The sequence below is a fragment of the Lytechinus variegatus genome, chromosome 2 (assembly GCF_018143015.1).
Source record: "Lytechinus variegatus isolate NC3 chromosome 2, Lvar_3.0, whole genome shotgun sequence".
NCBI classification, from domain to species: Eukaryota; Metazoa; Echinodermata; class Echinoidea; order Temnopleuroida; family Toxopneustidae; genus Lytechinus; species Lytechinus variegatus.
In genome coordinates, this window is record NC_054741.1 from 16,676,487 (window position 1) to 16,703,469 (window position 26,983).

Genomic DNA, 26,983 nt, shown 5'->3' on the forward strand with positions numbered 1-26,983 from the left:
CCAAGCCAAACATGGTTCACCATTGTTTCAAATAACATAAGCTAGAGCTCAAATGATTAAAGGTATTGTTTAACTTTGTGAGCAGCCGATTTAAAAAATTCTCAAACCAAGGTGAAACATGTGTACAAGTGCATGTATTAGAACTAATGAACCCTGAAAACAACCATTATTGAGAATGAAAAGCTAAAACTACAAGGCAAACCCCGATTTTGTAAATAGGTGTCTTATAGATGCCTAAATAGTACACATAAGTGTATGAGATGAAATTAAGATGGTGTTTCCGGTCACTTTATGTTTCAATTTTTGAAGCACTAAATAATTATTTTCGAACGCAATTATTTCTGGGCTTCATTTTTTAAACATATCACAGACACAGGTGACAAGTGTGACCTTCTAGCTCAGATTTTTTTAAAGTCAAACCAATGTTAACCAATCACTTTAATGGTGCAAATAAATGTGCATCTTCTCTCCATCATTGACGCACTCAATGCCTGGTTGACCCCAACTCTGCACTCTCAGATTTTTGTCAACCAACCAAAAAAGTTGGTTAAAATATGAACTGATCAACTGTTTGTTGATAAAAAAAAATCAAATTTCATTTTGTAAACAATTTTGACCAGCAGTTGGCAGACTCATATTTGTATTTTTGAGAGTGTAGGGTGAAGAAAAAGAAGATTTAAAACAATAATTACAATAAAAATAATAATATTGCTAAGTATTTATCAATAAATTTTTAAAAACAAAGGACATATATAACCTGGTATTCTACAACTAAAAATGTAATCTCCAGATAAAAGTGGAAACCATCTTATTTCTAAAATGGAAATGAAAAAAAAAATCAAGTGGCAAATAAATAACTAATGAACTTAATCAGTTTTCAATCCAATTGTTTTAGTTCTTGGGAGAAAAAAAATTTGAATGAACCTGAATTCATATAATAAAATACAAAAGAGCAAATGGGGATATGACATCATCAGTCCACCTAATGAATATTCATATAGACATGCCTTGAAATGTTTCATCAGAATAATGCAAATCTTTAACATTTAATAACTTCATTATGTGTTTATTTGATATCCGATTTTGATCAAATTTTCAGCATTTTGCTCTGTGAATTTTACTCTATTTTTGAGATAGAAATATCTCCAGCTTGGACCACCCCTTTAATTATGGACAGCTATCAATATCATGATACTCTCTTTAAAATATGAGCAAAATGACTGGTATGAGGTAATATATTTTTCTTTTTTAAATGTCCTCTTTTTCCAAAATAAATGTGTTTATGACCTGTTTACAGAAGTCCAATTCAAATGTACACATATTCAAAAGAATACTTTTCAGATGTTTGAACTTTCAAACATTTTTCATCATCAAAGGAAAATGATGCTTCCCGTTCTTCCCATTTCCAACCTATTTCCTTCAATAGCCTATAAAGCTGAGTGTCACCCATAACAACCATGTTAGGATCTGTTGATATGTTGTTAACCATGACTTCAAGAGGTCTTAATCAACACTAATGATGTACAAGGGCTTCATGCAATACAAACAGATAGTAGGTGTTCAAATCAGCTCAGATTTCACATTTAATTGTTACAAAAAGGGTTAAAAAACAATTTAGTTTTTAGGGGCTATTTTCCCCACATTTAGGTGATCACTGAATTTAGGGGGGATTATTTCTTTCATTTCAAAGGCTTGTTTTGTGCATTGAGCAATTATGCTGAAAAAGCAAATCTTCTTATTCAGATGTACATGTATGTAGTACATGTGTATATTGAGTTTTCAAAATGTCATTGAATACTGTTTGCAATGGATCTTTGGGCAACTTTAGAAAACATGGCCGCCAAAAGGCATTCCATTTTGTGAATTTTACGGGCCATTTGGGCTATCATGAGGGTGAAATCGCCCATCGCCCTCATGTTTTCCTGCATAGGTTACAATACAACCCAACTGTATCATTCTTGTTCATTTTAATGAAATAAATTGATATTTCAATAGCAATATACTTCCTCTGCCAATTAATTTAATCAAGTGCCTACTGAAACTAACTAGTCTGAAATCAACATTAACAAGCAATAGCATTGTTTCAATGTCCTAACGGGTCTCATATGATTCTTTGAAGTTTGTAAATTCATCAAAAAAAGCAATATAAACATGAAAGTAAATAAAACCCCATTGTTTTGATGTCTAAACAAGTCTCGTATGATTCTTGGAAGTTTGAACACTTGAAGAAAAAACAACACATTGAACATGCTCTATATGTTTCCACCAATCAAGAAGCCTTTAGGATCCAATCACTCAACTCGCTGGATATATATCCTTCCACTGGCAGCGCAAAATGACACTGATTAATACTGAATCATCAGGCAGAGGAAATTCACTTCATCAGTTCAATGGCAAACATATCTTTATTGACCATTTACAAAGGGTATCATTTTAACTATATTTTAAGTATGATCTAATAGCATTTGGCGATTAAAAAGGACTGGGTTTTATTAGTTTCAATAAACAATGTGGATATTACATAATTAAAGAATTAACATAGAACTTGCTTTTTTCAAGATATGTTAATTCAGAAAATAATGACAACAATAATGAAAGTAGTAATAGTAATGAAAATAATAATCCTGCTATTGTTAATAACAAATAATAGTATTAACAAAAAAATAACGATAATAACAATAACAAGAATGATAATAATAGTAATATGATTGTGCAATTAACATGACAACACAAAACTAGGCATAAAACAGTGTCTCCCATGTGTTTGTTCCGAGACGAATGTGTGTGTCAAGTAACATATGACCGGCATTCAGCAGAAACAATTTAATGAGTTAAAATGATAAGATTTGCAGAGGGCTGACCGAAAGACCAACCATATACTGATTTTTTTCACACCAAATTCAAATTTTATTTGGCAGGAGTACAATACAAGTAATAATAATTACAATGAAAATGATAATGGAAAGAAATATCTTCACAATATTCTTGCTAATTTATTGTGAAAACTATGCTGTGAAGATACAAGATATTCTGGAGCATTAATGTATCAGTTAGAAAAGAGGACATGCCCAAACTAAACAAGTTTCACCCCAAAGCAACAAAGAAAAACAAGACTTTGTAAAGTACAACGTAAGTTGAAGTTCTGTGTCTTCTGGCCCCTGATGGATATTTTGTCCTGAAAGACAAGATAACAGGAAAAGGGGTTTTGTAATAATTGCTCCTCAGTATTTCCATGCGATCAGAGACATTTCGGGATAGATTTGCAGAAGATCAGCGGTATGATTACTGTTTATCCCCTGCTGCTATTTTGGGGTTTGCTTTTAAAAGTGTTGCCATGGTTACAAAGACATCATGGCAGATGTCACAGTTACTTACATGTGATTACAGGGAAGGGTAATCGATTGTACTTGGTCTATATTTGGGTATGGGGGGAGAAATTTCAGACTATGTCTGTTTCCTGTTGAACATACATGTACATTCACATCAAAGACAGTCATAAACTATTTCTTCATGTAACAAAACGTGATCCTTTCAAACCAGTTCGATCACCAAAATACCCGTAAATATACAAGAACTTAGAATACTCGATAATCATTTATGATTATCCATACCCAATCGAAACACAGACCCTGTCAGGGTAGTTCTCAAAGTTGACAAGGCACGCAATTTGAAACTGCAAAATCAGCAAGCTATCAACCCATGGACCTGCACTCAGCATACTCGCTGCAATGGAAAAGTTCTTGTAATTTGCTTTCACACTGCCTAGGAGAAATCTCTGCGAAATTTCCTACTATTTTGACAAGTACATTGTACCTTCTATTTAGACAGTATTTTCTTTTAAGAATATTAGAAGTATAGTTTACTTTTCTACTGAAAAAAATACTGGCTGGCATATTCTTATCGGGGTAAATTCAGAGGTATCTGGTATTCTCAAACTTCAAGTCAGTCTGAATATGTCTAAAGAGTGTAGTATACAAAAAATGTCAAGAAGTATTTCATAATCATAAAACTGCATAAAAACAAACAGAAAACATCAACACAACATAAACAAAGATTTAAAGATAAAACCTTTGATAAAAACTAAGCAACAATGAGCATTTATTATACAAATAATGGAGAAGCAAATAACTAAAAAGTTATGAAGATTTATAAAAGATTAGATGTAGATATCTGATCTATTTCGGATTTTAACATTGTGTGAATATAATAAACATTTACATTTTCACCTGCACAGATGCTTTTGTAGGATGTGTGAAAATTGATTATCATTACTAAAGTCTAAATTGAATAAAAATATCTTTGCACATGTCCTCCAAATTGAAAAAATTTATATGGGAATAATTTTTTTTTCAAAGTTATTTTTGGGCTTAAGTCTCTTTCAGCAGATGGTAGTATGATCACAAAATTCAATTCCAAGAATTCCATTGAAACTGGATGTAAAATGAGAAAGTTATGACACTTTGAAATTGTGCTTATTTTTAACAAAAAAGTTTGAATTTTCTTTTGTACTTTGAGGTATAAAATGAATGATATTCAAATTTTTGAAGATTGACAATAAGGAGACTCTTTATCAAATCATAATAGGTTAAAACAATGGCAATCCGCATGTCCTGGGAGGACTCAGATCAAACCAGGCAAAACGTCCAATTTCAAAACAATTTTTACTCGCACGTGTGTACGGCAGTACAGACTGGTTTCCCGACACCCCCTCCGAACTCAAACAAACATTAAATGTGTGTACTTTTCCCCGATGTGGAAACTTTGAGTAGGGAGGGGGAGAGGGGTATGGGCTCAGAGATGGGATCATCAAAGACTAGATAAGAATATTTTCAGGCTGATGCTCATTGCGAGTCTAATCACCCATTTCCTCCTGTAGCTTCCTGCACGTCACTTCGGCAAGAGAAGGGGCCCCTGATAAGGCAGATCCATTCCATCTTTTTCTCTCTCTCTATCCCCTATGTAATGTCTCCCACCCATTCTATTTTTTAAAGCACCCCCTCCCCTAAGCACCCTCCCCCTCTCGATCTACAATTTTTCCTACATATGTATTCATCAATATTCCCCTCTACCATTTTCTTTTCTGTCTCTTATTTCTCCCCCCCCCCCCTTGAACTTTATCAACTGTCTCTTTCAAGCACTCTCTCTTCAATCAGTCAATCAATCAAAAATGAAATCCATCAATCAATCAATCTTTTAATTAATCAAAGATCAATCAATCCATCAATTGATAAATCAATCAATCAATTATTCAATCAATCAATCAATCACAATCAATCAATCAACCAACCAACCAATCGATCAAATTAACACTTGACCCTCTTATTCCTTTTTTAAGATGTTCAAATAATTCCAATTTTGTGGAGGCATCAAGGTGAAGCGGTCCTTCTTCAGCAAGAAATTTAACCATATCTGCTGCACTCAACCCAGATGAGGTAATGGGGACCGGGCAGGAAATTATTCCTTGAAATGCAAAACCTGTAACAGCTGCTATGCTAAAGCCAGGATAATTATACTGCAGAGCGTTTAGAGACAGTGCTGTATCTAGGGAAGCAAGGGGGCAGGCATGTGCCTCGGGTGGCGCTTTGTGGGAGGGGGGGGGGTAAAAAATGCAAAAGTAAACAGAAAAGGGAGGTAATACCAAGAAAAAGTTTTTTTATCTGTTTAGAGGATTTTGCCCCCCCCCCCCCTCTTGAAGGTAAATTTATTGCACAAAAACTAGACTATATTATTGATCAGATGTATTGCCCTCACTGGATAATGTTTTTATTTTTCTTATGAAGGCTCTTCAAAAAAGAGAAACATATACATGAAATTTATCCTGATTACAATTTAATGACCATGATAGAAATAATAATATTTTAAAGCAAAATTGAATTAGTACACATCTTTCTCCATTATTCATGGACTTCCTTTGTTTTCATTTCACAGCTACCTTACATGTAGCATTGTAAGAAAAGGAGACAGAGCAATTAGTCACTGCCCTGCAGAGTTTCCTTCAATATCCGAGAGAAACATTCGCCAGACTCTTTCTGGTCCAATACAAAAACAAACAACAAGTGTAGCGCCTCTGGCAGTGTCGCCTGCATCATGTGATTCAATATAGCAGCATTGCTAACTTTGATACAACTATAAATAATTATTCACAATAAAACACCATTCAAATAATTATAGTATACTATGTTCATAGACCTAAATGACATTTGACCTTGATCAAATGACCTAAACATGTGCAAGATGAGCAATGATACTTGATTACCCCTATGTCCACATTTCATTGATTATATCCACAAACTTTCAAATTTTGATGGCAATGCAACAATTACCCCCAACATGGCCAAAGTCTATTGACCTATATGACCTTTGGCCTTGGTTATGTGACCTGAAACTCACACAGGATGATAAATGATACGTGATTACTCTTATGTCCAAGTTTTATGAACTAGCTCCATAAAATTTCAAATTTACACTGGTAAACCCCAACATGGCCAAATTTCATTGACCCTAAATGACCTTTGATCTTGGTCATGTGACCTTAAACTTGCAAATGATATTCAGTGATACTTGATTACTTTTATGTCCAAGTTTTATGAACTAGCTCCATAACCTTTCAAATCTACACTGGTAATTCAACAAATACCCCAACATGGCCAAAGTTCATTGACCCTATATGACCATTGACCTTGGTCATGTGGCCTGAAACTCTTTATTAATATCATTATTATTATAATCATTATCATTATTATTGACATTAACAATATTATTATTGTCACTATTATTATTACAGTTATAATTAGCATAACTTTTATTATCGCTATAAATTATTAGGATTTGCAGATAACAGAAATTTTGTTTTTTCTTGAAAAAAATTAGACAATTTTTTTCATTGTACATTGATAACATACTGCAATAAATGAAGAGAAAAAATTATTCAAGTTTGAATCCTATGAAGTAGTACAATTCATAACTGCTTTAAATCTTGCATGAAAAAAAACTTAAATATTGAATGAAAATTTCTCCTAGTCCCTATTTTGAAAGACCCAGACGATTACATAATCCGTAGGAAACAAGTGATTTACAAACCACCCCTTACTTGACAACAAACTAACCACAGTCTATATCAGCCACAGATTTCAAAGTATCCTGCTCTTTCTGGACCCTGTAACACAGTGCTAAGCAATTGATCTTTGTGCTGATTACTATGATCAATCATACACAATAGTCTATGCAATCAATCACAAAAATCAGCCCCATAAACAATCACTAAGCTTTATGTTACAGTGGCAATGATCTTGCAAGTCACAATCATAACAATCTTTTGATCATTTATAATGAAGATGCAATAAGCGGACTATCGCACAAGGGTAATCTACAGATTACCATCCTAACAGTCCACTTGAGATTTTTTTGTAAGAAAATAGGGCAAGTTATTTGATGAATTATATGGCTGAATCCGCATAGGGATGCACCCAGACTTTTATTTATTGATGAAACCAAACCATCACATCCCATAAGTCCCTCATTTTTCAATTTCATGCGTTCATTGTAATCTCCAATTTGTTTAATGATCTGTTTGTTGTTGCAACAACGCTTTACAAAACATTAATTTCCTACAATGATCCATGACTTAAATATTTCTTATGATGCTAATTCTGTTTTGTAAATGCATATGATTGTTCTGTTGATTATTTGAAAATGGTAATAAATGAAACGAAACACTGCTCTTTGTAACGTTGCCTGTTCAGCGAGAATCCCAGTCTTGGCTGATGGACATGACGCTTCTTGAATCTTAAACTTATCGTAGAATCTTGAGATTGAACAAAACAATAAGGGCTACAATTACAATTTTGTTGAAAGATGACAGATTTTGCTTTCAATACATGTCCTCTTAATGATGGATCAAGTTCATATTAAAGCATGACGTATAGGTACACTTCTGCCACATCAATTTGTTTCAAAATTCTTGGCCAAAACGTTTATTCATGCAATTTTGTGTTTTATCATTTCAAAGATATTTTTGGATAAAAAAAAGCATGCCTCAGAGTGTCATTGTTATCAAAATCAAAGGCTCAGAAAGCTCAAGAGGGGGTTATCCCAGATCAATGAAAACATGAACTAAATATAATACCTTAAGCTACAAAATAGCAAAAATGGTGCACATATTGATAACACAACAATTCATATTATCAATAACTTTGTTTCATCTGTGCACCTATACAAACTTTAACTTGATGATTCATGATTATGCATTAATATCTAATCAAGGATAGAGGGCAGTATACCTAAATCACATTTAACATCTTTGAGTATTTGTAATATAGGCAGCTGGCAAAATGGTCTTTTGCGATAGGCTACTCTATGATTTTACTGATCAGGGAATACATTTAGATCTGAATGTTCAATATATTGTATTCAACAAAGCAAGGGGGAGGGGGTGGGCAGACACTTTCATTATATTCAATGGCTCAGAATGGAATACAAGAAATATTGCAAAGTCAAGCAATAACAGCCGTAACTGTTATAACAAATGGAATATTTTGGTGTATCCCATAAAGATAGGCCATTAACATAATGTGACACAAACGTGGCACAAACCATTCAAAATGTACCTCTGTCGAAACTTTCAAAAATCTTCTAAAAACTTTGCTATTTAACTCTTAGCTCTTTATGTGCCTTGAGCACTCTACAGAGTGGATTTGGCACTTTACAAGTCTTATTGTTATTATTCTTTCTGTACTATAAAGTCTCTAGGATGGCACACAGGGGTGTGGCTATGCTCATGGTATGCATGATTTTAAAAAGTGAACTAAACCCCTTGTTTTTGTAAAAATTAGCAGTTTCTGAAATGCATTTAGTTTCAAATATTGAAAACTTCATTCAAATATCGAACAATATTTTGCATATTATAAAAGAATAGATTGTGTTCTTTAAATTGGTATACTAGGATATAATTGTCCTGACCAAAGTGCAAAGTTATGAGCACATGAGAAACATCAAAACTTTGAATGCAATCATCTCAAAATCGTGTATTGGAGACAAGCCGAGGTTTATGCCGGTTCTTAAAATCACTGACGAAATGCAGTTTCAAATTTTCTGCGACATATTTATTGGACAGTTCATATTGTGTACATATACCCTTTATATATGTCTATAAATGACGTTATTATATTTCTGTATCTACCTGTATTTTGTAAAGCGCTCAGATATTTATTTATTCTGATATCAGCGCTATATAAGCTCAACATATCATCATTATCAAAGTAATCTAATTCATTTGTCACACATTTTAGTAATCCCAACAAATCCTTTAGAGTTGTAAATACCTTAAATGTGAATTGAAAAAAAATCATGCAAAAGATGGAAATTTAACCTGGTGATCACAATTCTATTTCCGTAGACCACAGATAGCTCAAGTTATCACTGACTCAGCTAGGGCTAAATGGGTTAATATCTACTCAAGATAAGATAAGGACTTATCATGCTTTATTTCAGATCATAAGAGCACAGATTTAGCCGGGAGAAAGCACCCTAAACAAAGCACTGATAGCACCTTTTGGAGTGCAATCATGCAACCCAAGTTGGAAAAAAGGTATGCACCAAGAAAAGCTTGTTTGCACCCTACAAGGTGCATCTTTTCACATTTTAAGGTTGATAATACTTGATGCTATAAAGAAATATATTTGCACCATGCTAAACGGGTCATCTCTCCACCCTACGAGGCACAGTGGGCCAGAATGAGGTCGAAGTGCGCCAAAATGATATTCCAGGCTACATTTTCATTAAACATGTTATTAAATTTAGGGGTAATCATGGGCGTAGAGTCAATTATATCCCTCTTATGAATATTCATGAGTATTCCAGATAAATGATTGGTCAATTCATGATCATGTGACAAAGCATAATTCCAATAGGAAAACACATCGCTGCAAATAGCTCCGTATAGTTTTCTCATAGCTCAGTTTATTTTTCGATAAACTCTCATGGGGAGAACTGCACATGTTCATGCTCGGTATGTTCCCTCAATGTTGAACTGCGCATGCTCCCTGACTTGACCAAATCCAGATCCGTACCGTTTATTGGCGCTGCAAATATCAGCTCTCACTCAAATTACTTACCGACAATCTGACAAGTCAGTGTGAAATTGGGTCTAGATTATCATGCAGAAAATATAATTCCATGGCGGCCATTCATACAGGATTATTAAATTGTCAATAAGCAATACCTATATCAAGGTGAGTCAAGATCTGACACTATAGAGACAGGTGATTTACAATAGAACATAATTTTGTTAACCCAAACAGAGAAAACTATTTAGTATGATAAAACTAGACGAGTGGGATACATGGTTGTGATTCAATATAAGAATCATATTGATCACTTTTTCTTTAAAAAAAAAGCATCTTGGAAAAGGGAATTTTTCCACCATTCAGCCTTCATCATCTGCAACTAATTTTCTAAAACGATGTGTTACCTTTAACATGTAATCAGATGCACATCACACTGGGATTACACTGCTCCTCACAGCTTACGATCCTGCAAGCTTTCATAAACCCTAAAGCTGAATCATAAATTGCCTGTATTTAGCAAATTAGATGCATCTGTTCTGATTAAATGATATCATAATCTATTCTTTTCTGTGACTCTAAATCACAACTTAGAGCCAAACGGGGGTTGTCGCAGTGGTCAGTGCTTCAAGAGAAAGAGTACTAGTACTTTTATTCGATGCTACCCAAAGAAAAGCTATTACGGTATTTCAATTTTTTAAATTTAATCTGCTGCTTACCTTTTTGTTTTACTTTGTAACTTCTGAATTCTCTGTAGGATGAATACGGAGATATATCAATTTAAGGTCACATCATTCAAACTTATAAAACAAAAGACACCCAAAAGATACAACTGCAATGTACCCCACAAAAATAATCAACACACACTGCTTCCTGTCTCATACTAGCTACATTATCTAATCTGTCAATATCACCAGACTCATTCCAGATATTGATGAGAGATAATCAAACCAAATCATTTCAAAAGATGCAAAATTAGTGATGTGATAAATGTAGGATTTGTGAGGTGAGGATAACTGCAGTCGTGACTAAATATAATATACTTGACATGAAGTGATTATTGTTGTATTTTGTTTATAAGCCAAAGTTTAGCTGAACCAAGTGTATGTAGTTGCAAAAACATTAACTGATTTCATAATTTTGAACATATCATCGTAGAACTAGCTCTGGTACATTTACATAAACCCGCTTTGTGAAATTATGAAGTTTGAGATGGAAAACAGTCATGCTAAAGATAACCAACAGTTAAAGAATATCACATGTGTGGGAGCGATTAATATAGTTTGGAACACCCAAAATCTGATTGATATATATCAAGCTTATTTTCAAGTTTATAAGAAATAAGTAATTACAATTACACATTATCTACCTCAATCATTTGGCATGAACTTGTTATTTATTTATAGAAACACTTGGGGGTCACTTTTGGTAAATCTCATGCAATCGGAAATTGTTATCAGAACTGCCATTTATGTTGGAAAGAAAATTAAATCATCTTTGAATGGAGAATAAATTCATTCAATTTTGATCTGTAACACCATGGAGAAATCACGATAAAATGCACCAACATGTTTACACATGTACTGTATTCAAAGTTCGAATCAAGTTCAATTTAAAACTAAACTTGTGTAATTGCAAGAGCCGATAATTTTAAAAAAAAGGCTATTTAAACCATGATTAAACATTAGCAAGCCATCATAGATCTAACAAATTCTAACAGTTTATATAAAACACACCCTATGAAATAATGTTATCTAGAGTAAACTCAAGTATACTGAAAATCACCAACACAGATATCAAAAGGTATTTGTATTGCTCAGGGAAAAGACCCATAAACACACAAATATGCCACATTTTTCTCAATGCTCAGGATCATTCTTTTTCTTTGAGAATAAAAATGACAAATATTTTAATCTAATACATATAAATACTTGCGGATCATTCTTTTGCATTCTTTTCAAATTCATGTAATAAATTTTACAACAACAGGAGTTAAAAGTGAAAATAAATAGCTAAAAATTTTATTTTGTATGATTTATGACAAAACATCATGCAGAAAATAACAATGAAAGCAAGAATGAACATAGGGCCCATAATTGAACCTTGTGGTACTCCAACTATAACCTCCTTCAGTGATGATCAGCTCTCATCAACAAAAATAGATTGTGTCCTAAAAGCCTACAATACAGGGGTCTAAAGAAAGATTCCCAAGGGATGCGTGCCCATGTTGGAGCTTGATGAAGAGTTTGTCAGGCAGCACTCTATCATTGAAGGTTTTCTTGAAGTCTAGGAACTGTCAATTGACTATTAACCTAGTAGAGTCGTAAAAGAGAAAACTGGTATAGATCTTCTTAGGGAACACTATGGAAGAAACATAATAACCTAGAGAAACATTAAAAAGTATAAAAAAGACCTAAAATTCTTTGTTTGAAATCCTCATGTAATAGAATGATAGATGAGGACAGCTAAAAGTTACTCAGCCTGGAATATAACAAGGACAAATAGCGCAAAACAGCTTAGAGATTGATGGCATGGGATGTATTTTAATTACTATCAATTGGACTGATTATTATAGGCAATGTTTTGTGTATCACACGTTCAGGCTGAGCTTTGTGTTACAAGCCTCAAATAGACAAAATCAAATTAAGAGGACAATGGCCTTTAAATTGGATGAAATCTACTTAACGCTGTTGAGAGGGCTACAAGTATTCTAAAAATTAATGTTCACCCCAAAATCTTAACAGGCTATTTACCCTTTACAAAGGAAATTGAATTATAATGGGTGAACATGAACTAGTGGGTGAGGTGACTCTATATACGTATATGGGGAAGCATCTAATTTACATGCCAACATTCATGAACATGAAACGGAACATTTTGTCATTAAAGTCTTCCTAATATTTTCGTTTCATCAGCATTATTCTATGATGGCAATATGATTGAGTGTAGTGGTTTCATGGTACATGTACACCATGTATCTACTTTTGCTTGAAGTGTGAAAAATGTAAATGTATCTAGACCGTCGTATAGGCCTATGGCAGGAGATTCATTTACTAGTGCTAGAGCACCATGCACAGAGCCAAAGAAGATTAAAACAAACAGGATCCCAGTGCCAAGACAAGGTCATTGTCAATTTCATATTGCCAGTTATTAAATTGTTGGAATGCTCCCCAAGCAGTGGAAAAAGTATACAGGATCCCATGACTGCAGTAATCTGTAAAGCACTTAGAGAAATTCTATGTATCAAGTATCAAGTATGATATAACAAGCTGAATATCATCATTGCAGGGTAACTTTTTTTGTAAATCCATTATCAAACTCAACTGTATAACTTAAATTATTCATTCATGGCAAACATTATTCATTAAAAACATGTTGATATGCTACGATAGCTTTCTACAAATTCTTTAAGAATGGAGCTGAATTAATGATGGTATGTCAATAATTTGGGCAGTCATACTCTCTAAATGCAAACAGGTTAATCGACCCAATTCACACTCCTTTCACACTAATACTAGGAACCAACCCTTTGGAGTGAAAAGTACATCCTAATAGAGTGAATTAAATCTCCTCTGGATTGATATATGCATCTTTTAAGACATTTTCACTCAAAAAAGGAGATAAATCCACTCTCAAGAGATGCATAATTCACTAAATCAGGAGTGAGAACCGAGAACGTCCCATTTGAAAAGGAACGCAATTAGGGACCAGATTAGCTTTTTTGCATTAGTAGAGTACAATCCTTGCAATAATTCTATCATGCCACTTCAATTCAAATCAAAACTTAAAAGTTAAAGATTATTTAAAATTTTTAGCTAAATTATGATTTAGGGTTCATTTAATTTCCATGGGCCCCATGAGGTATATGCTGTTAATTAGGTATAAATGGCCCTGCCAAGTATTCAAAATGTTTTTAGATATACATATTTAAAATCGACCCTTCTTCTATTTTTATGATATTGCCAAGTTCAGCATACAGAGAGCCAAATAAACAACACATTCTTGCCAATGCCACTTCTATAATTAGCAGACTGCAGCTTTTACACATCCTGCGCTGAGAGCAACAATACAATCAATTATAATTCCAAGGATTAAAGAAAAAAATTACAGATGGAAGTTCCACACTGCTTCCATTAATTAATCAAGAAGATGAGGAAAAGGAAAGGATAAATGAATTGAAAGGATAAATAAATAAATTGAAATTGAAATTGAAAATTGATAAGCAAATTAATGCATTGTTTCCATTTTCAAATGCCTTGAATGACATACAGGAAATGATTTCTCTATTCAGCTGTTTTTTATTCTTAGCAAAATGTAGTTTTTCAAGGTAAGAAAATAAATGAAGGCAAACATTCAACATCTGCCAAGGTATAAGAAAATTTTTCCAATGTTAGATATATTGTATTTGCAACCAAACAAAACAGTTAATTGCAAGCTTTTATTATGATTTGATTGAGGCCAGAGCACATGAATGCAACTGCAAATATTACCAATAAAACCATGGTATAATGGTCAGAATATATTCAGAGTGCATTCAATCAAATTTCTTGTACCTGTTAACAACCATGTGGAGCGTTGTGGCCCAGTGGATTAGTCTCCGGACTTTGAAACAGAGGGTCGTGGGTTCGAATCCCAGCCATGGCGTAATTTCCTTCAGCAAGAAATTTATCCACATTGTGCTGCACTCGACCCAGGTGAGGTGAATGGGACCCAGGTGAGGTGAATGGGTACCCGGTAGGATTTTTCCTTGAACGCTTTAGCGCCTATTAATATGGCGGCTCAGCTACAGCCGGGGTAATAATATGATACCAAGTATCAAAGCGCAGTTGAGTATATGCACATAGTAACTGCGCTGTATAAATGGACATATTATTATTATTATCTCAGAACTAAAATTGAGGGTTTATCTACAGCACAGGTACATCATCTAGTGTTCCCTACAGTTCAAAATGGGTCATCACTGGCAATGAACTTAAAAGGAAACCTGCTCTGAACTTAATATTCTGAGATGAAGATTACTGTATTCGATTTCTAAATGAGGCATTTAAAAGAATGTCATTATAACTTAAAACTATTATGTGTAAATTCATATTTTAAATACTTATTTATCTACCTCTGCCTTCAAGTATTGATTACTTCAGCATGCCTTCATTAATCTACGTATGCAATATTATCCTTTTTTATTCATTTCCATAGTAATAATGAGATAAGGCACCTTTAACATGGTATTCAGAGTCATTAAAAGCTTTGAAACCTGAAGACTATAGTGAATTTGGTTGATTCCTTACTAAGTTTTTATCGCACTTGTCCGACAGGCTCACATGTCAGACAGATTATAATTTACAATTCGATTTTAAGCAATTCCCCAATTCCATATTATTTCCCCATGATTTTCCACTTTAACTGTCCCTTAACAATGTGAACTGACCACGTGTTTCAACAGGAATAAATCCAAGCATCTTATCCCATCAGCCCTTCAAGGAGGTTTGATCATTACATCTTAAAATCATTCTAAATTGTATGGCTACTTGAAAAACTTGAAATGTATTTGAATAAAATAGGGCTTCATTCTCATGCTTGAAACCTCAGCTACGTACATGTAGACATACAAGGTATAGACTCATGGATGATTCATTTTGGGGGTACGATGACTGCAAATCAGGGTATATATAAAATGGAGAACTTGACTACAACAATTTGACAAAAACTAGTAATAAAACTTACTCTTCTACTACGACTCGAGCTCATCACCCGGAACGGCATCTAGCACATTTCCCTCCGTGTCCCAGTGACTAAACAAGAAAATATATCCTCCCTTTCTTTTTAATTCAACTCACTAAAAATCACACGACTTTACTTCCCTCCTACATCCCTGTACACCCAACAACACGATGGATTATGCGACCGATCCCAAGGATTACAAACTTTAAGGAACATTGGCACTTGCAGTATGTTCCCCTCCTTCTTTCCTGTGACTCTTATTCCTTGCTCTCCTGTTTTCTGTTGGTTGCGAGGGAGCCCCTGATTCTCATTCTATTCCCGGTAGTCGGCAGGCGGATATTGCTAATCGACTATAGTTTGTGTCAATCACTGTCTCCTGCTGGCTTGCGGAGGGTGCACAGCGAGTGCTGTGGTTTGTCCTACATTGCTCCGTCGCCATTGTCATCCAAACGCTTCCATTTTGAAGGATTACATCATCAAATCACATTTTCAACATTTTTTAAATAGAGCAAAATACTCCAATAAAAACTTAATTAAACCTGGAAACACACCCCTTATCCAACATGTTGAGTGTGTAATGTTGTACCACTGCACAAATAAGAATATTTTTTTATTTGTATTGTATAATCCCTCGGAAGTAAGTGAATATGTGACCAATAATCAATTATTTTCCTTTGTTAATGCACGAAAATGAAGAAAGAACTATTCAAAGCAAAAAACAAAATCCCTCCAGTGCACGTTACAGCCAGTAGGCCGTATGCGTAATGGACCTGCACTACAAAGTGCAAAGAATTGAATCGTATTGTGATGTCACCACCTATAAGCCATGCAAAGATGCTACATGTAAAACTGTACAGATTTTGCACATACAGCCTCCCATTTGCAAAGTAGGCATTGTACAAGGTACAAATATTCAATGTTCATGAAATCGATCATTCTGAATATTACATGAGCGTGCCAGATAAAAGAGTCTATTCAACGACGTGAAGCAGAGTTGAATAGACTCTTCAACTTGCACCAAATGTAATATTCATTGGTCCCATGAATGAGAAAACATTGAACATTTCTTTTATAAAACACCTGTGATTTGTTGGCATAGTCCAACATAGGCCAAACAACCAAAATAGAGGAAAAGGAGGAATAGGACTAGATCTAAATAGATCGGAGTCCCGCAACAGAAAGGTAAGCGATTAATCGAACGCTTGGTTTCTACGATTGATTGTACATTGCAGTCAATGGAATTGATCGTAGAAAAATGTTCTACGATCATTGCTAAGTTTTGTGTTACGGGTTCCTGGGCTGAATAACACAAAGGTTAGCGATCAATCGCTACATAGACTTACAAGGACAGGAATGTAAAACAAGTGGAGCGCCTCTGGCAGTCTCACATGCATCGAGAGATTCAATATAGCAGCAGTGCTGACTTTGAATACTACTATTAAAAAATTATTCACAAAAAACACCATTCATATAATGATACAATACTACGTTCATTGACAATAAATGACATTTCACCTTGATCATGCCATCTTAGACTTGACGGTGATACTTGATTACTCTTACATGTATATCCACATTTTATAAACTATTTCTATAAAATTTGAAAGTTATGACAGCAATCTAATAATTACCCCCCAAATGGCCAAAGTTTATTGACCTTAAATGACCTTAGACCTTCGTCATGTGACCTGAAACTCGCACAGGATGTTCAGTGAAATCAGATCCATAAACTTTCAAAGTTATGATGGTAATTCAACAGATACCCCCAATATGGCCAAAGTTCATCGACCTTTGACATTTGGTCATGTGACCTGAAACTCGCACAGGATGTACAGTAATACTTGATTACTCTTATGTTCAAGTTTCATGAATCAGATCCATAAACTTTTAAAGTTATGATGATAATTTAACAGATACCCCCAACTTGGCCAAAGTTTATTGACCCTAAATGACCTTTGACCTTGGTCATGTGACATGAAACTAAGGCAGGATCTTCAGTAATACTTGATTAACCTTGTGGCCAAGTTTCATGAACTAGGTCCATATACTTTTTAAGTTATGCTGTCATTTCAAAAACTTAACCTTTGGTTAAGATTTGGTGTTGACGCCGCCGCCGTCGGAAAAACACTGCCTATAGTCTCACTCTGCTTCGCAGATGAGACAAAAATTGCAAGATTCTGCAGAAACAACTTTCAAAATGTGTTACAAATCAAGATTCTAGGGTAGAAAAGTGGCACATAAACGCAGCCTTTGTACACAGTATTTCCTAATCATGACTAAAAATATCAACAGGTGAATAGGATCATTCAAAAAGCAAACTATTTTGAGACTCAAGCTACCCCTTGAGATGAGGGTTCTGTATTTATCTGAGAAAGAGCTAAAACAATAATTTATCTTTCAACAAAGGAATAACAGGGGCTCAGGAGGTGCAAAAAACTTATACTGTACACAATTCCTCCAATATATTGAATTTGATATTATAAGTAGAGGATCTTTATTTTTAGAATATGGATAAATTATATTTACCGTCAGAAGTAACAACTACAAATAACACTAAAGGTGATTAAAGGTCAAGTCCACCTCAGAATAATGTTGATTTGAATCAATAGAGAAAAATAAGACAAGCATAATGCAGAAAATTTCATCAAAATCGGATGTAAAATAAGAAAGTTATGACATTTTAAAGTTTCGCTTATTTTTCACAAAATACTTAGTCACATGCAAAAGAGAGAATGGTAATTCCACATGTTCAGGGTAAAATAAAACTTTGTTTCACAGAACAATGAGGAGAAAATTCGAATATTTCATATTTCATATAATAAAATACAAAAGAAATAGTGAGTGATACCATCAGTTCCCTCATTTGCATACTGACCAGGATATGAATATAACTATTTTGTGAAATTAAGTGAAATTTAAAAATGTCATAACTTTCTTATTTTACATCCGATTTTGATGAAATTTTCTGTGTTGTGTTTGTTGGATTTTTCTCTATTTATTCCATTCCACTTTTTTGGGGGTGGACTTGTCCTTTAATACTCCTGCCCTATGTCATTACCATGGCAACGTATTTTCCAACACATTAGAAAGTGAATCTTGCATGTCCTGACGCAAGATGAATGTTTGTGCCAAATTTCAAAAAAGCAAATCAAGAGCAATGGTAAAAAACTTTTGGAAAAGGGAAGTGCATGTTTTTTACCCATAAGACCAATGTTGGTGCCAACTTTCACGAGCACTGGCTAAAAACTGGGGTAGTATTTTGATCCACAAGGAGTTTTCCTAAGATTTTTGCCATATAATATGTTGTTACCATGGAAACACAATTTCTTAAATATACAGAAAAAAATGTGTATCTCATATCTTTACCTTACAACCAGTATGTGAGCCAAATTTCAAGAGAATTGGTTAAAAACTAATGAAGTAGCGTGAACTGCAAGATTTTTTAAAACCAGTTTCGTGGAAGCCATTTATAGTAGAAAATGTAATGGGAATGCTCAAAGCAGTCTTGGAAGCAATCTTGTACCCCTTTCATAAACCCAATTATGTGGCTAATAGCAGCATAATTTGGTCGTAAAATTGGAGGAGGACCAGAGTTATCCGCATTATTTTGATGCTGCTATTATCCGCATAATAGCAGCATCGGGACAAGATTTTGAGTTTATGAACGCATTTCCAAATAATGCGGATAATTGCCATGGTGCGGTCACAAGGGTGCGGTCACACTTTTTCAACACAACCGCATCGGAGGGGAGTTGTCCAGTTGTCATGACGATTATCCGCCTTTTTTCAGGACGGGCGCTCGAAAAAAATGCGGCTTATTTTCGGAGTTTGTGAACGCAATTTTTATTGAATTATCCGCATTACTCTTAGGCGGCTAATTGGAGGATGGGTTTATGAAAGAGTTATTTGGTCTTCCAAATTACCGGTAGTTTGGAATTCACTTTGCGATGTGGTTTTCAAACCCACTTTGTCTTGGTAAACCAGGGGCTGTTTCATAAGGCTGTTCGTAAGTTAAGAGCGACTTTAAGAACGACTGGTGATCCTTTCTTACGCGCTAAACCATCGCCAATGAATCTACCATTTACCACAAGAAAGGATCACCAGTCCTTCTTAAAGTCGCTCTTAACTTACTAACAGCTTTATGAAACACCCACCTGGTTTAACAGCAGATGAGACCACAACTGGTTTTCGAGAAGCACTCGTCACCTGGAAGAACGTCAGTGTGTGCGTATCATTAGGCACGCGATTAAGTACACATGGTATGTAGAATATTTAGCCAACGCTGTGGTTTCAAATTTCCTGCAAAACATGTGACCCCATTAGAGCGTTCTCTAGTAACAAGACCACTTTACTTGTAGTGGTTTTTTTTTAATCAGTTCAGTAGATAGTGATGAGAATGCTCACTACAGAGCGATATTTCTAACTGGTTTCTAAAACTGGTTTGTAAGGGAAACCAGTTTAAGAATGTAGAATGAGAACATGGTAAGAGCTTGGTCAACTGTGCTTGACCATTTTAATCTCAACCTGGACTGATACATGTACATCTTACAAGCATGCTGATTACTTGTTGCTTCCATGGAAAAACATTTATGTCCTTGATATGTTCACATATTAAGTGGATCTAGTCAAGTCAAGCCCATGACAGATGTACAACCTTGCTGTTAATATGGTAAATTCTCAATTATTGGCATGTACAACATATTTTTATCTCCACGCTGAATGTGAGAAAAGAGCAAAATCTTTTATCAAGTGACCAAGAAGCTTAAAGATGCAACCTTCCAAGTTCTATGTCACGTGATAACAGGTGAATACAAATAACATAAACAAGGACAGATACTCCCCTGCGATGTCACCATAGCATGCTTGTCAAGAAAGTGTGCATAGTATTGTTTACAATTACAAACAATTACAACAGTGGGGCACAGAACACAATAATAGCATGTAAAACGAGTGACAGCTACACACATGGGAGAAATATGAGAGGGGGAAAAAAACTTACCAATCGATCTCCTCCTGAAAAAAAACAACCCCTTGGTACCGACCCGCAGGTTAGATCCCAAACTCAAACCCCTGAAGAATATGGTGAGTCAACTGCTGCACATATGATTTGAGATTATTTCTTTTGACAACTACCTAACACGCAAACTCCTCGACTTAAAATAAATTTATACTCTGAGGCAGCTAATTCAGAGCTATATGACCCCCCCCCCCCCCAACTTCATTTTCTCTTGCCTTGACAGTCATCACTGCTGAAATACTTGAAGCAAGCACAGAGTGTAGAGGTAGGCTGCATAAGATTGAACTGACTCATGTACCATTTAGCTAGGCAGATGAAAACACCTCACCAATTATTTTGTGTTTTTCTTCATTATTGACAACCAGGTTACATGCGGTGTGCCTAAATATGATTAATATAATAATATTATACAGTCATGCACCATTCAATCCAGCTTTGCAGGCCTACATTGGTATGCAGGGCTAGAAGGTAAGGTACATGTAGCTTCCCAACCCAAGAACTCTTGATATTCTCATACAAATCAACCACTTTTTGTCAATAACAATGTCCCCTAGATATACATTTATTAAATGAAAGTTTTAATGTTCTCACTCACTGGGCCTAAAAAGATCCCATTTATAAGGTCCCATATGTGCTGTACAATATAAAGTATCAAAAAGCCTGAAATGGAAAGTTGTCAAGGTCCTAAAGTCAGGCAAAAGCCTCAGGACAAGCTGAAACATTTCAGCATTGGATTAATTCCTTTGATATTGTACTGCCATGATCTCAAGAAGTATGAATCTATCACTATTTTTTCATAGCCACAAAATAAAAACTAAACTTTAAACACATTTACCTTAAATATGTTTCTATCCATTTCTAGTCTGCTGAAGGCATCTTGGGGCAGTTGGTCAAAAGTGTAGGCAAATAATCCAAGACAGTAACAAGGAAAAAAGTTGTAAAACTCTTTCATTTTTATAGCTCTCTCTCTCACAAAACCTAATGCAAAGTCTCCTGCCTGCCACAATCAATTCACTTTAACTTGGAGAAGTACCTCTCCATCTTCTTATGATGGCAACATACAGAAAATAAGTTCTAATCCTTGTATTTTGGTACAAATACTGAAGAAAAAAAATCCCTTGACTATTGTGAACTTGGTGAACAACATAGATAAGAAGAGTCCCCATCAAACAAGCTAATTAGTCTGCAGGCGCAGACATTTGGTTTCTGCATACTGAATTTAAAGAGTCTGAAGTAGTGAGACTAGATTCAATCATGTACTGTGGTGGCTTTTGGAGTTTAGTCTTTACTCTAGACATAGTATAATCTAATAAAGGTCTTGTGGGTCAGTGGATAAGTCTCCGGGCTTTAAACTACAAGGTGTGGGGACAAAATGTGCCCCAACCCTTTTTGTAAATTCTTGAATCTTATTCCATGTTGGCCTTTGGTAAATATTGACATCATTTTCATTCTCCCAATTCAAGACATAGGAATAGTTCGCAGCTGCTGAACACAAATTTGCCTGGAAACTATAAACTTGGATGAACCTGTGTCTCCCTCCCATCATGTTATGTTCAGTCATGTTCACCGTGACTTAACTCTAGTCTGGTTTTAGAAGTCCCACAGTGCAGGTGTTTTCCTGTCACAGGCAATCTTTCACTCCAAGAAGTTTCAACCCACAAAACAGCATCGTCTCAAGATCTAACTACAGTGTACCACGTCAAACCCTTAAAGGACAAGTCCACCCCAACAAAAACTTGATTTGAATAAAAAGAGCAAAATTCAACAAGCATAACACTGAAAATCTCATTAAAAATCGGATTTGAAATAAGAAAGTTATGGCATTTTAAAGTTTCGCTTCATATGCACATCTCGGTCGGTAAGCAAATGAGGAACTGATGACATCACTGTTGCATCACTCACTCACTATTTCTTTTGTATATGAAATATTTTATTTTCTCGTCATTGTCATGTGAAATGAAGTTTTACACTTGGAAATCCATTATTTTAACATTTTGTGCTTCAGGCAAGGAGGTCCTAATCGTCAAATTCGTAAAAATTTGAATATTGTATAATTCAAACAATAAAAAACAAAAGAAAGAGTGAGTGGGTGACATCATCAACTCTCTCATTTGGATGTAACTGGCTCGTTCATATAACTATTTTGTTAAAAATAAGCGAAACTTTGAAATGTCATAACTTTCTTATTTTACATCCAATTTTGATGAATTTTCAGCATTGTGCTTGTCTGATTGTTCTTTATTGATTCAAATCATCATTTTTCTGAGGTGAACTTGACCTTTAAAGTATCTATTTCTCTATACAAAGTAAAAAAATAGCACATTGTTAAAGCAAACATAAATTAAAACAACAAGTTGTTTAAATTTTTAAAAACTTGCTTAAAAGTTTAAACAGTTGTTTAAAAGATTTAAATAGTTGTTTAAAAAGTTCTTTAAAAGTTTGAACAATAGTTGTTAGGGTGATGGGCTTAAACGTGCTTAAAAATTTAAACAGCGGTTTTACTGTGTAGACAAGTAGGCAGCATATTTAATAGAAGTAAAACAAATATCCATTCAAAATGAAAATTAAATTACGGGACTTGTGTTTACTACTAGATATACAGGAAATATATCTGAGGTTTCATATCTGACCACCAAAGGGTATGCTGAACGGGTAAGCTTATATTGGAAAAAAAGCCAATGTACCTATGTATGTCTAAAACACATTTTTTTTTTCCAAAATCCTTGTACAAGTCCATGTTACCGTGATCTTGGAAGCATTATGACTGCTCGTATTTATTCATCCAATAATAGCAAAAAGCTGAACTATAACTTAACAGGATATTTCAAAGAGAATTAAGACAAGAGTGACTTAAAGTAATGTTTAAAGGAAAAAGACAGTAGTTGCAGCAAACAACTATGTCATGAAAAAGTCTTTTAAGTCAAGGTTAATTGTCAAGATATTATCACACATCTAGATCTGGTACGTTAATGTAAACTTATCTTTGTAAAATCATTAAATCTTAGCTCAAAATCAATAATTCTGATGATCATTAACACAGAAAAGCATATATATTGGACACTGTATCAATATTGTGCCAAAAAAATACCAGATGTTTGATGGAAATCCATGCTTATTTTGCTCATTTCTCAGCAACTACGTATTTTTTTCCAGTTATTTGGCGCATATTTCTTATCAATACATACAAACACTTTAATGGTAATTTCATTGGATTCTGTTCAAACTAAATTTGAGATCGTTACCACAACTGGTATTTTTCCTAAAGTGCTAAATTAAACACGAATACATCATTAAGCATGTGAATTTTCCCCACAAGCATGGCCTAACCAAAAGTTGAGCGTTATATACCAGACAGTCACCCACTTGTTTAAAAATCACTGATGTGTCACTCTTGTGATTTGATAAATTTTTATCAAATCTTATTTTATTTAAATCTTTACATGTATATCTAATTATTTACATATGTTGTGAGACACAAAATTACTACATGATAGCATACATGTATTAAAGGGGTACTCCAGGCTGAAAATATCATGGTTTGGACAGATAAAAGAAAAGAAAATCAAATCATTAAAGTAAAGAGGGGGCACTTTTGGGTGAAAATTGGCACTGATACAAGAAATGGCACTCATAAAACGGGTCCTTCTCAGGTGAAAGGGGCACAGAACAAGTTTGAGAGGGGCATTTGTTTGGTAAAAATTGGCACTTCTATGAGAAATTGTACTTGGTAACACCTAGAGCAGATCCTCCTCAGGTGAAAGCGGCAGATTGAAATATGCCTTGTTCACACACAAAGGAAGTTATAATTATATAAAATCCAGTGGGCACATTACAGTCATGGAGAATACAGATGATCAACAACATCCAGAAAAAAAATCATGAATAAACCCTCAAAAATCAATCCATATTTAGCTTTCATTTATCATAGCTCCCTCTTATGTTTACAAGTGGTAAGAATGAAAACCACTCATGGTGCATACATGGTTGTGTTTGTTTAGGAATAGGAGTCATAGAAAAAAAAATCATGAGATCAGTGATTTTGGCATCAGAAGTACTTTGATTAAACTTCAATTGGCACATCAATATTAAAGTCCAGGGACCTGTGCACCACCAAAAAACTCAATGCTTGATATCTGAAAGAAAAGTTCAACAGGGGGCTTATTCCCGGGGGGGGGGCACTTCCATTCTCGAGTGGATACCATGCGCGACCATGGGGTCTCGAAAAGCACCCTAAACACATTATTTCCGTATTCTGAAAATGCACCCCTTAACAAGTATTGACGTGTGAAACCCTACCAAAGTATTGGAAACAAAACGATACTCTTGGCAAATATTCCCTGAAATGAACCCCTAAACAAGTACAGGAATGTTTTATTGTTACGGGTCCTTCGGTCGTCGGCTTTACCTTATTTGGTTTAGTACGATCCCACCTTTTACACCTCGCACAAATCGGACTCTAAACACCTAGGCCCGAATTCACAAAGGTGGACTCTGCAAAATCCACGGATGTGAATTCGGGCCGGAGTGTTGGGGCAAAAATGACATCCTTTATCAAACATTTTCATTTTGTTTTATCATCCCCGCAAATTCGACCCTAAACACGTAATTTTCCGAGCGAAATAGATACCCTTTTTTTCATTATTTTTGTGTTTTTGACACCCTTATCACGTTACGTACGTAACGTGCCCTATCGTGAAAAAGACATCCTTTTTACGTGTTTTTTTGGTCGCGCATGGTATCCACTCGTCAATGTACATGTCAGTGGCACCCCCCCCCCCCCCGGGGGCTTATTATTGGGAGACGTTCATAGATATTTACAATAGACTTTTAAATCAATGAAATCAAGTTATGGATGTTGCATTGATCATGGGGTTTAAATGAATATACGGCCATGGACTTGGATTTCCCATCAATCGGTCTCAATGTCCCTTTCACAAGCCTTGGCTTTTTGGGGGAAGGGGGGGGCCTTCTTTATGAGCCATTTTGAAAAGAGGCCTTAAATTATCAGTGTCTTCAATGTCTTCTATGAACAGTGGTTGCCATAATGTGTGCTCTTTCGCCACAGCAGGTGCAAGAAATCTCCATGCAGTTCACTGGGATGTTGATATGACTTGCACATTTGAGATTTCCATACGCACACTTTGACTTAACCTGTGTACATGATATGGTGGCCTCATTCACAAAACGCATCTAGACTGAACAACTTTGGATGGGAAAGTGAGAAGCACTTAGTGCTACCAGACTCTGGATGAGATCAGAACAAATACAGCAATGCACACTTTGCACTTTTAATTCAGACTATTCCTGCTTGCATTGAGAGAGTTTGCAGCAGATGACAGTGGCAGCTTGATAGATCCAGACAGGTATTCCGGCCAGAGCACTGATTGACCAAGAGAATATTTGGCTGAGCATAATGCTTTTACTCGTATTCAGATCATTTCTAAGTATTTAAATTCATCAAGTCAAATTCACTTTTGGCATCATGATGTCTAGACCGAATAATGTGCAATGTATCCATCAATCTATTAAGCTAGCCACAATTAAGCCATGGAAGAGACTGACTTAGATTTTTTTTAAAGGTCAAGTCCACCTCAGAAAAATGTTGATTTCAATCAATAGAGAAAAATCAGACAAGCATCATGCTAACAATTTCATCAAAATCGAATGTAAAATAAGAAAGTTATGACATTTCAAAGTTTTGCTTATTTTTTACAAAATAGTTATATGAACGAGCCAGTTACATTCAAATGAGAGTTGATGATGTCACTCACTCACTATTTCTTTTGTTTTTTATTGTTTGAATTATACAATATTTCAATTTTTACGAATTTGACGATTAGGACCTCCTTGCCCGAAGCACGAAATGTTAAAATAATGGAATTCCACGTCTTTAGGGAGGAATGAAACTTCTTTTCACATGACAATGACGAGAAAATAAATATATTTCATATTTCATATGAAATACAAAAGAAATAGTGAGTGATGTCATCAGCTCCTCATGTGCATACCGACCAAGATGTGGATATAACTGTTTTGTGAAATGAAGCGAAACTTTAAAATGCCATAACTTTCTTATTTTACATCCGATTTTAATGAAATTTTGAGTATTATGCTTGTTGAATTTTTCTCTTTTTATTCAAATCAAGTTTTTGTTGGAGTGGAATTGTCCTTTAAGTAAAATAAT

General features: G+C 34.9%; 1 protein-coding gene across 4 annotated transcripts in view; it reads right to left on the bottom strand.

The window, feature by feature from the left end:
* LOC121407449 (nucleolar and coiled-body phosphoprotein 1-like) overlaps positions 1-26,983 on the bottom strand; it is an 83,263-nt gene that overhangs the window by 26,825 nt on the left and 29,455 nt on the right. For 2 of the 4 annotated variants that reach the window (XM_041598525.1, XM_041598524.1), the window contains exon 1: positions 15,786-16,038. The exons of the other annotated variants lie outside the window; for them this stretch is intronic. In XM_041598525.1, the coding sequence (XP_041454459.1) occupies positions 15,786-15,824 (39 nt within the window). In that variant the 5' untranslated portion in view covers positions 15,825-16,038. Of the gene's footprint in view, positions 1-15,785; positions 16,039-26,983 lie in introns of those variants that run through there. 4 annotated transcript variants of the gene reach the window in all.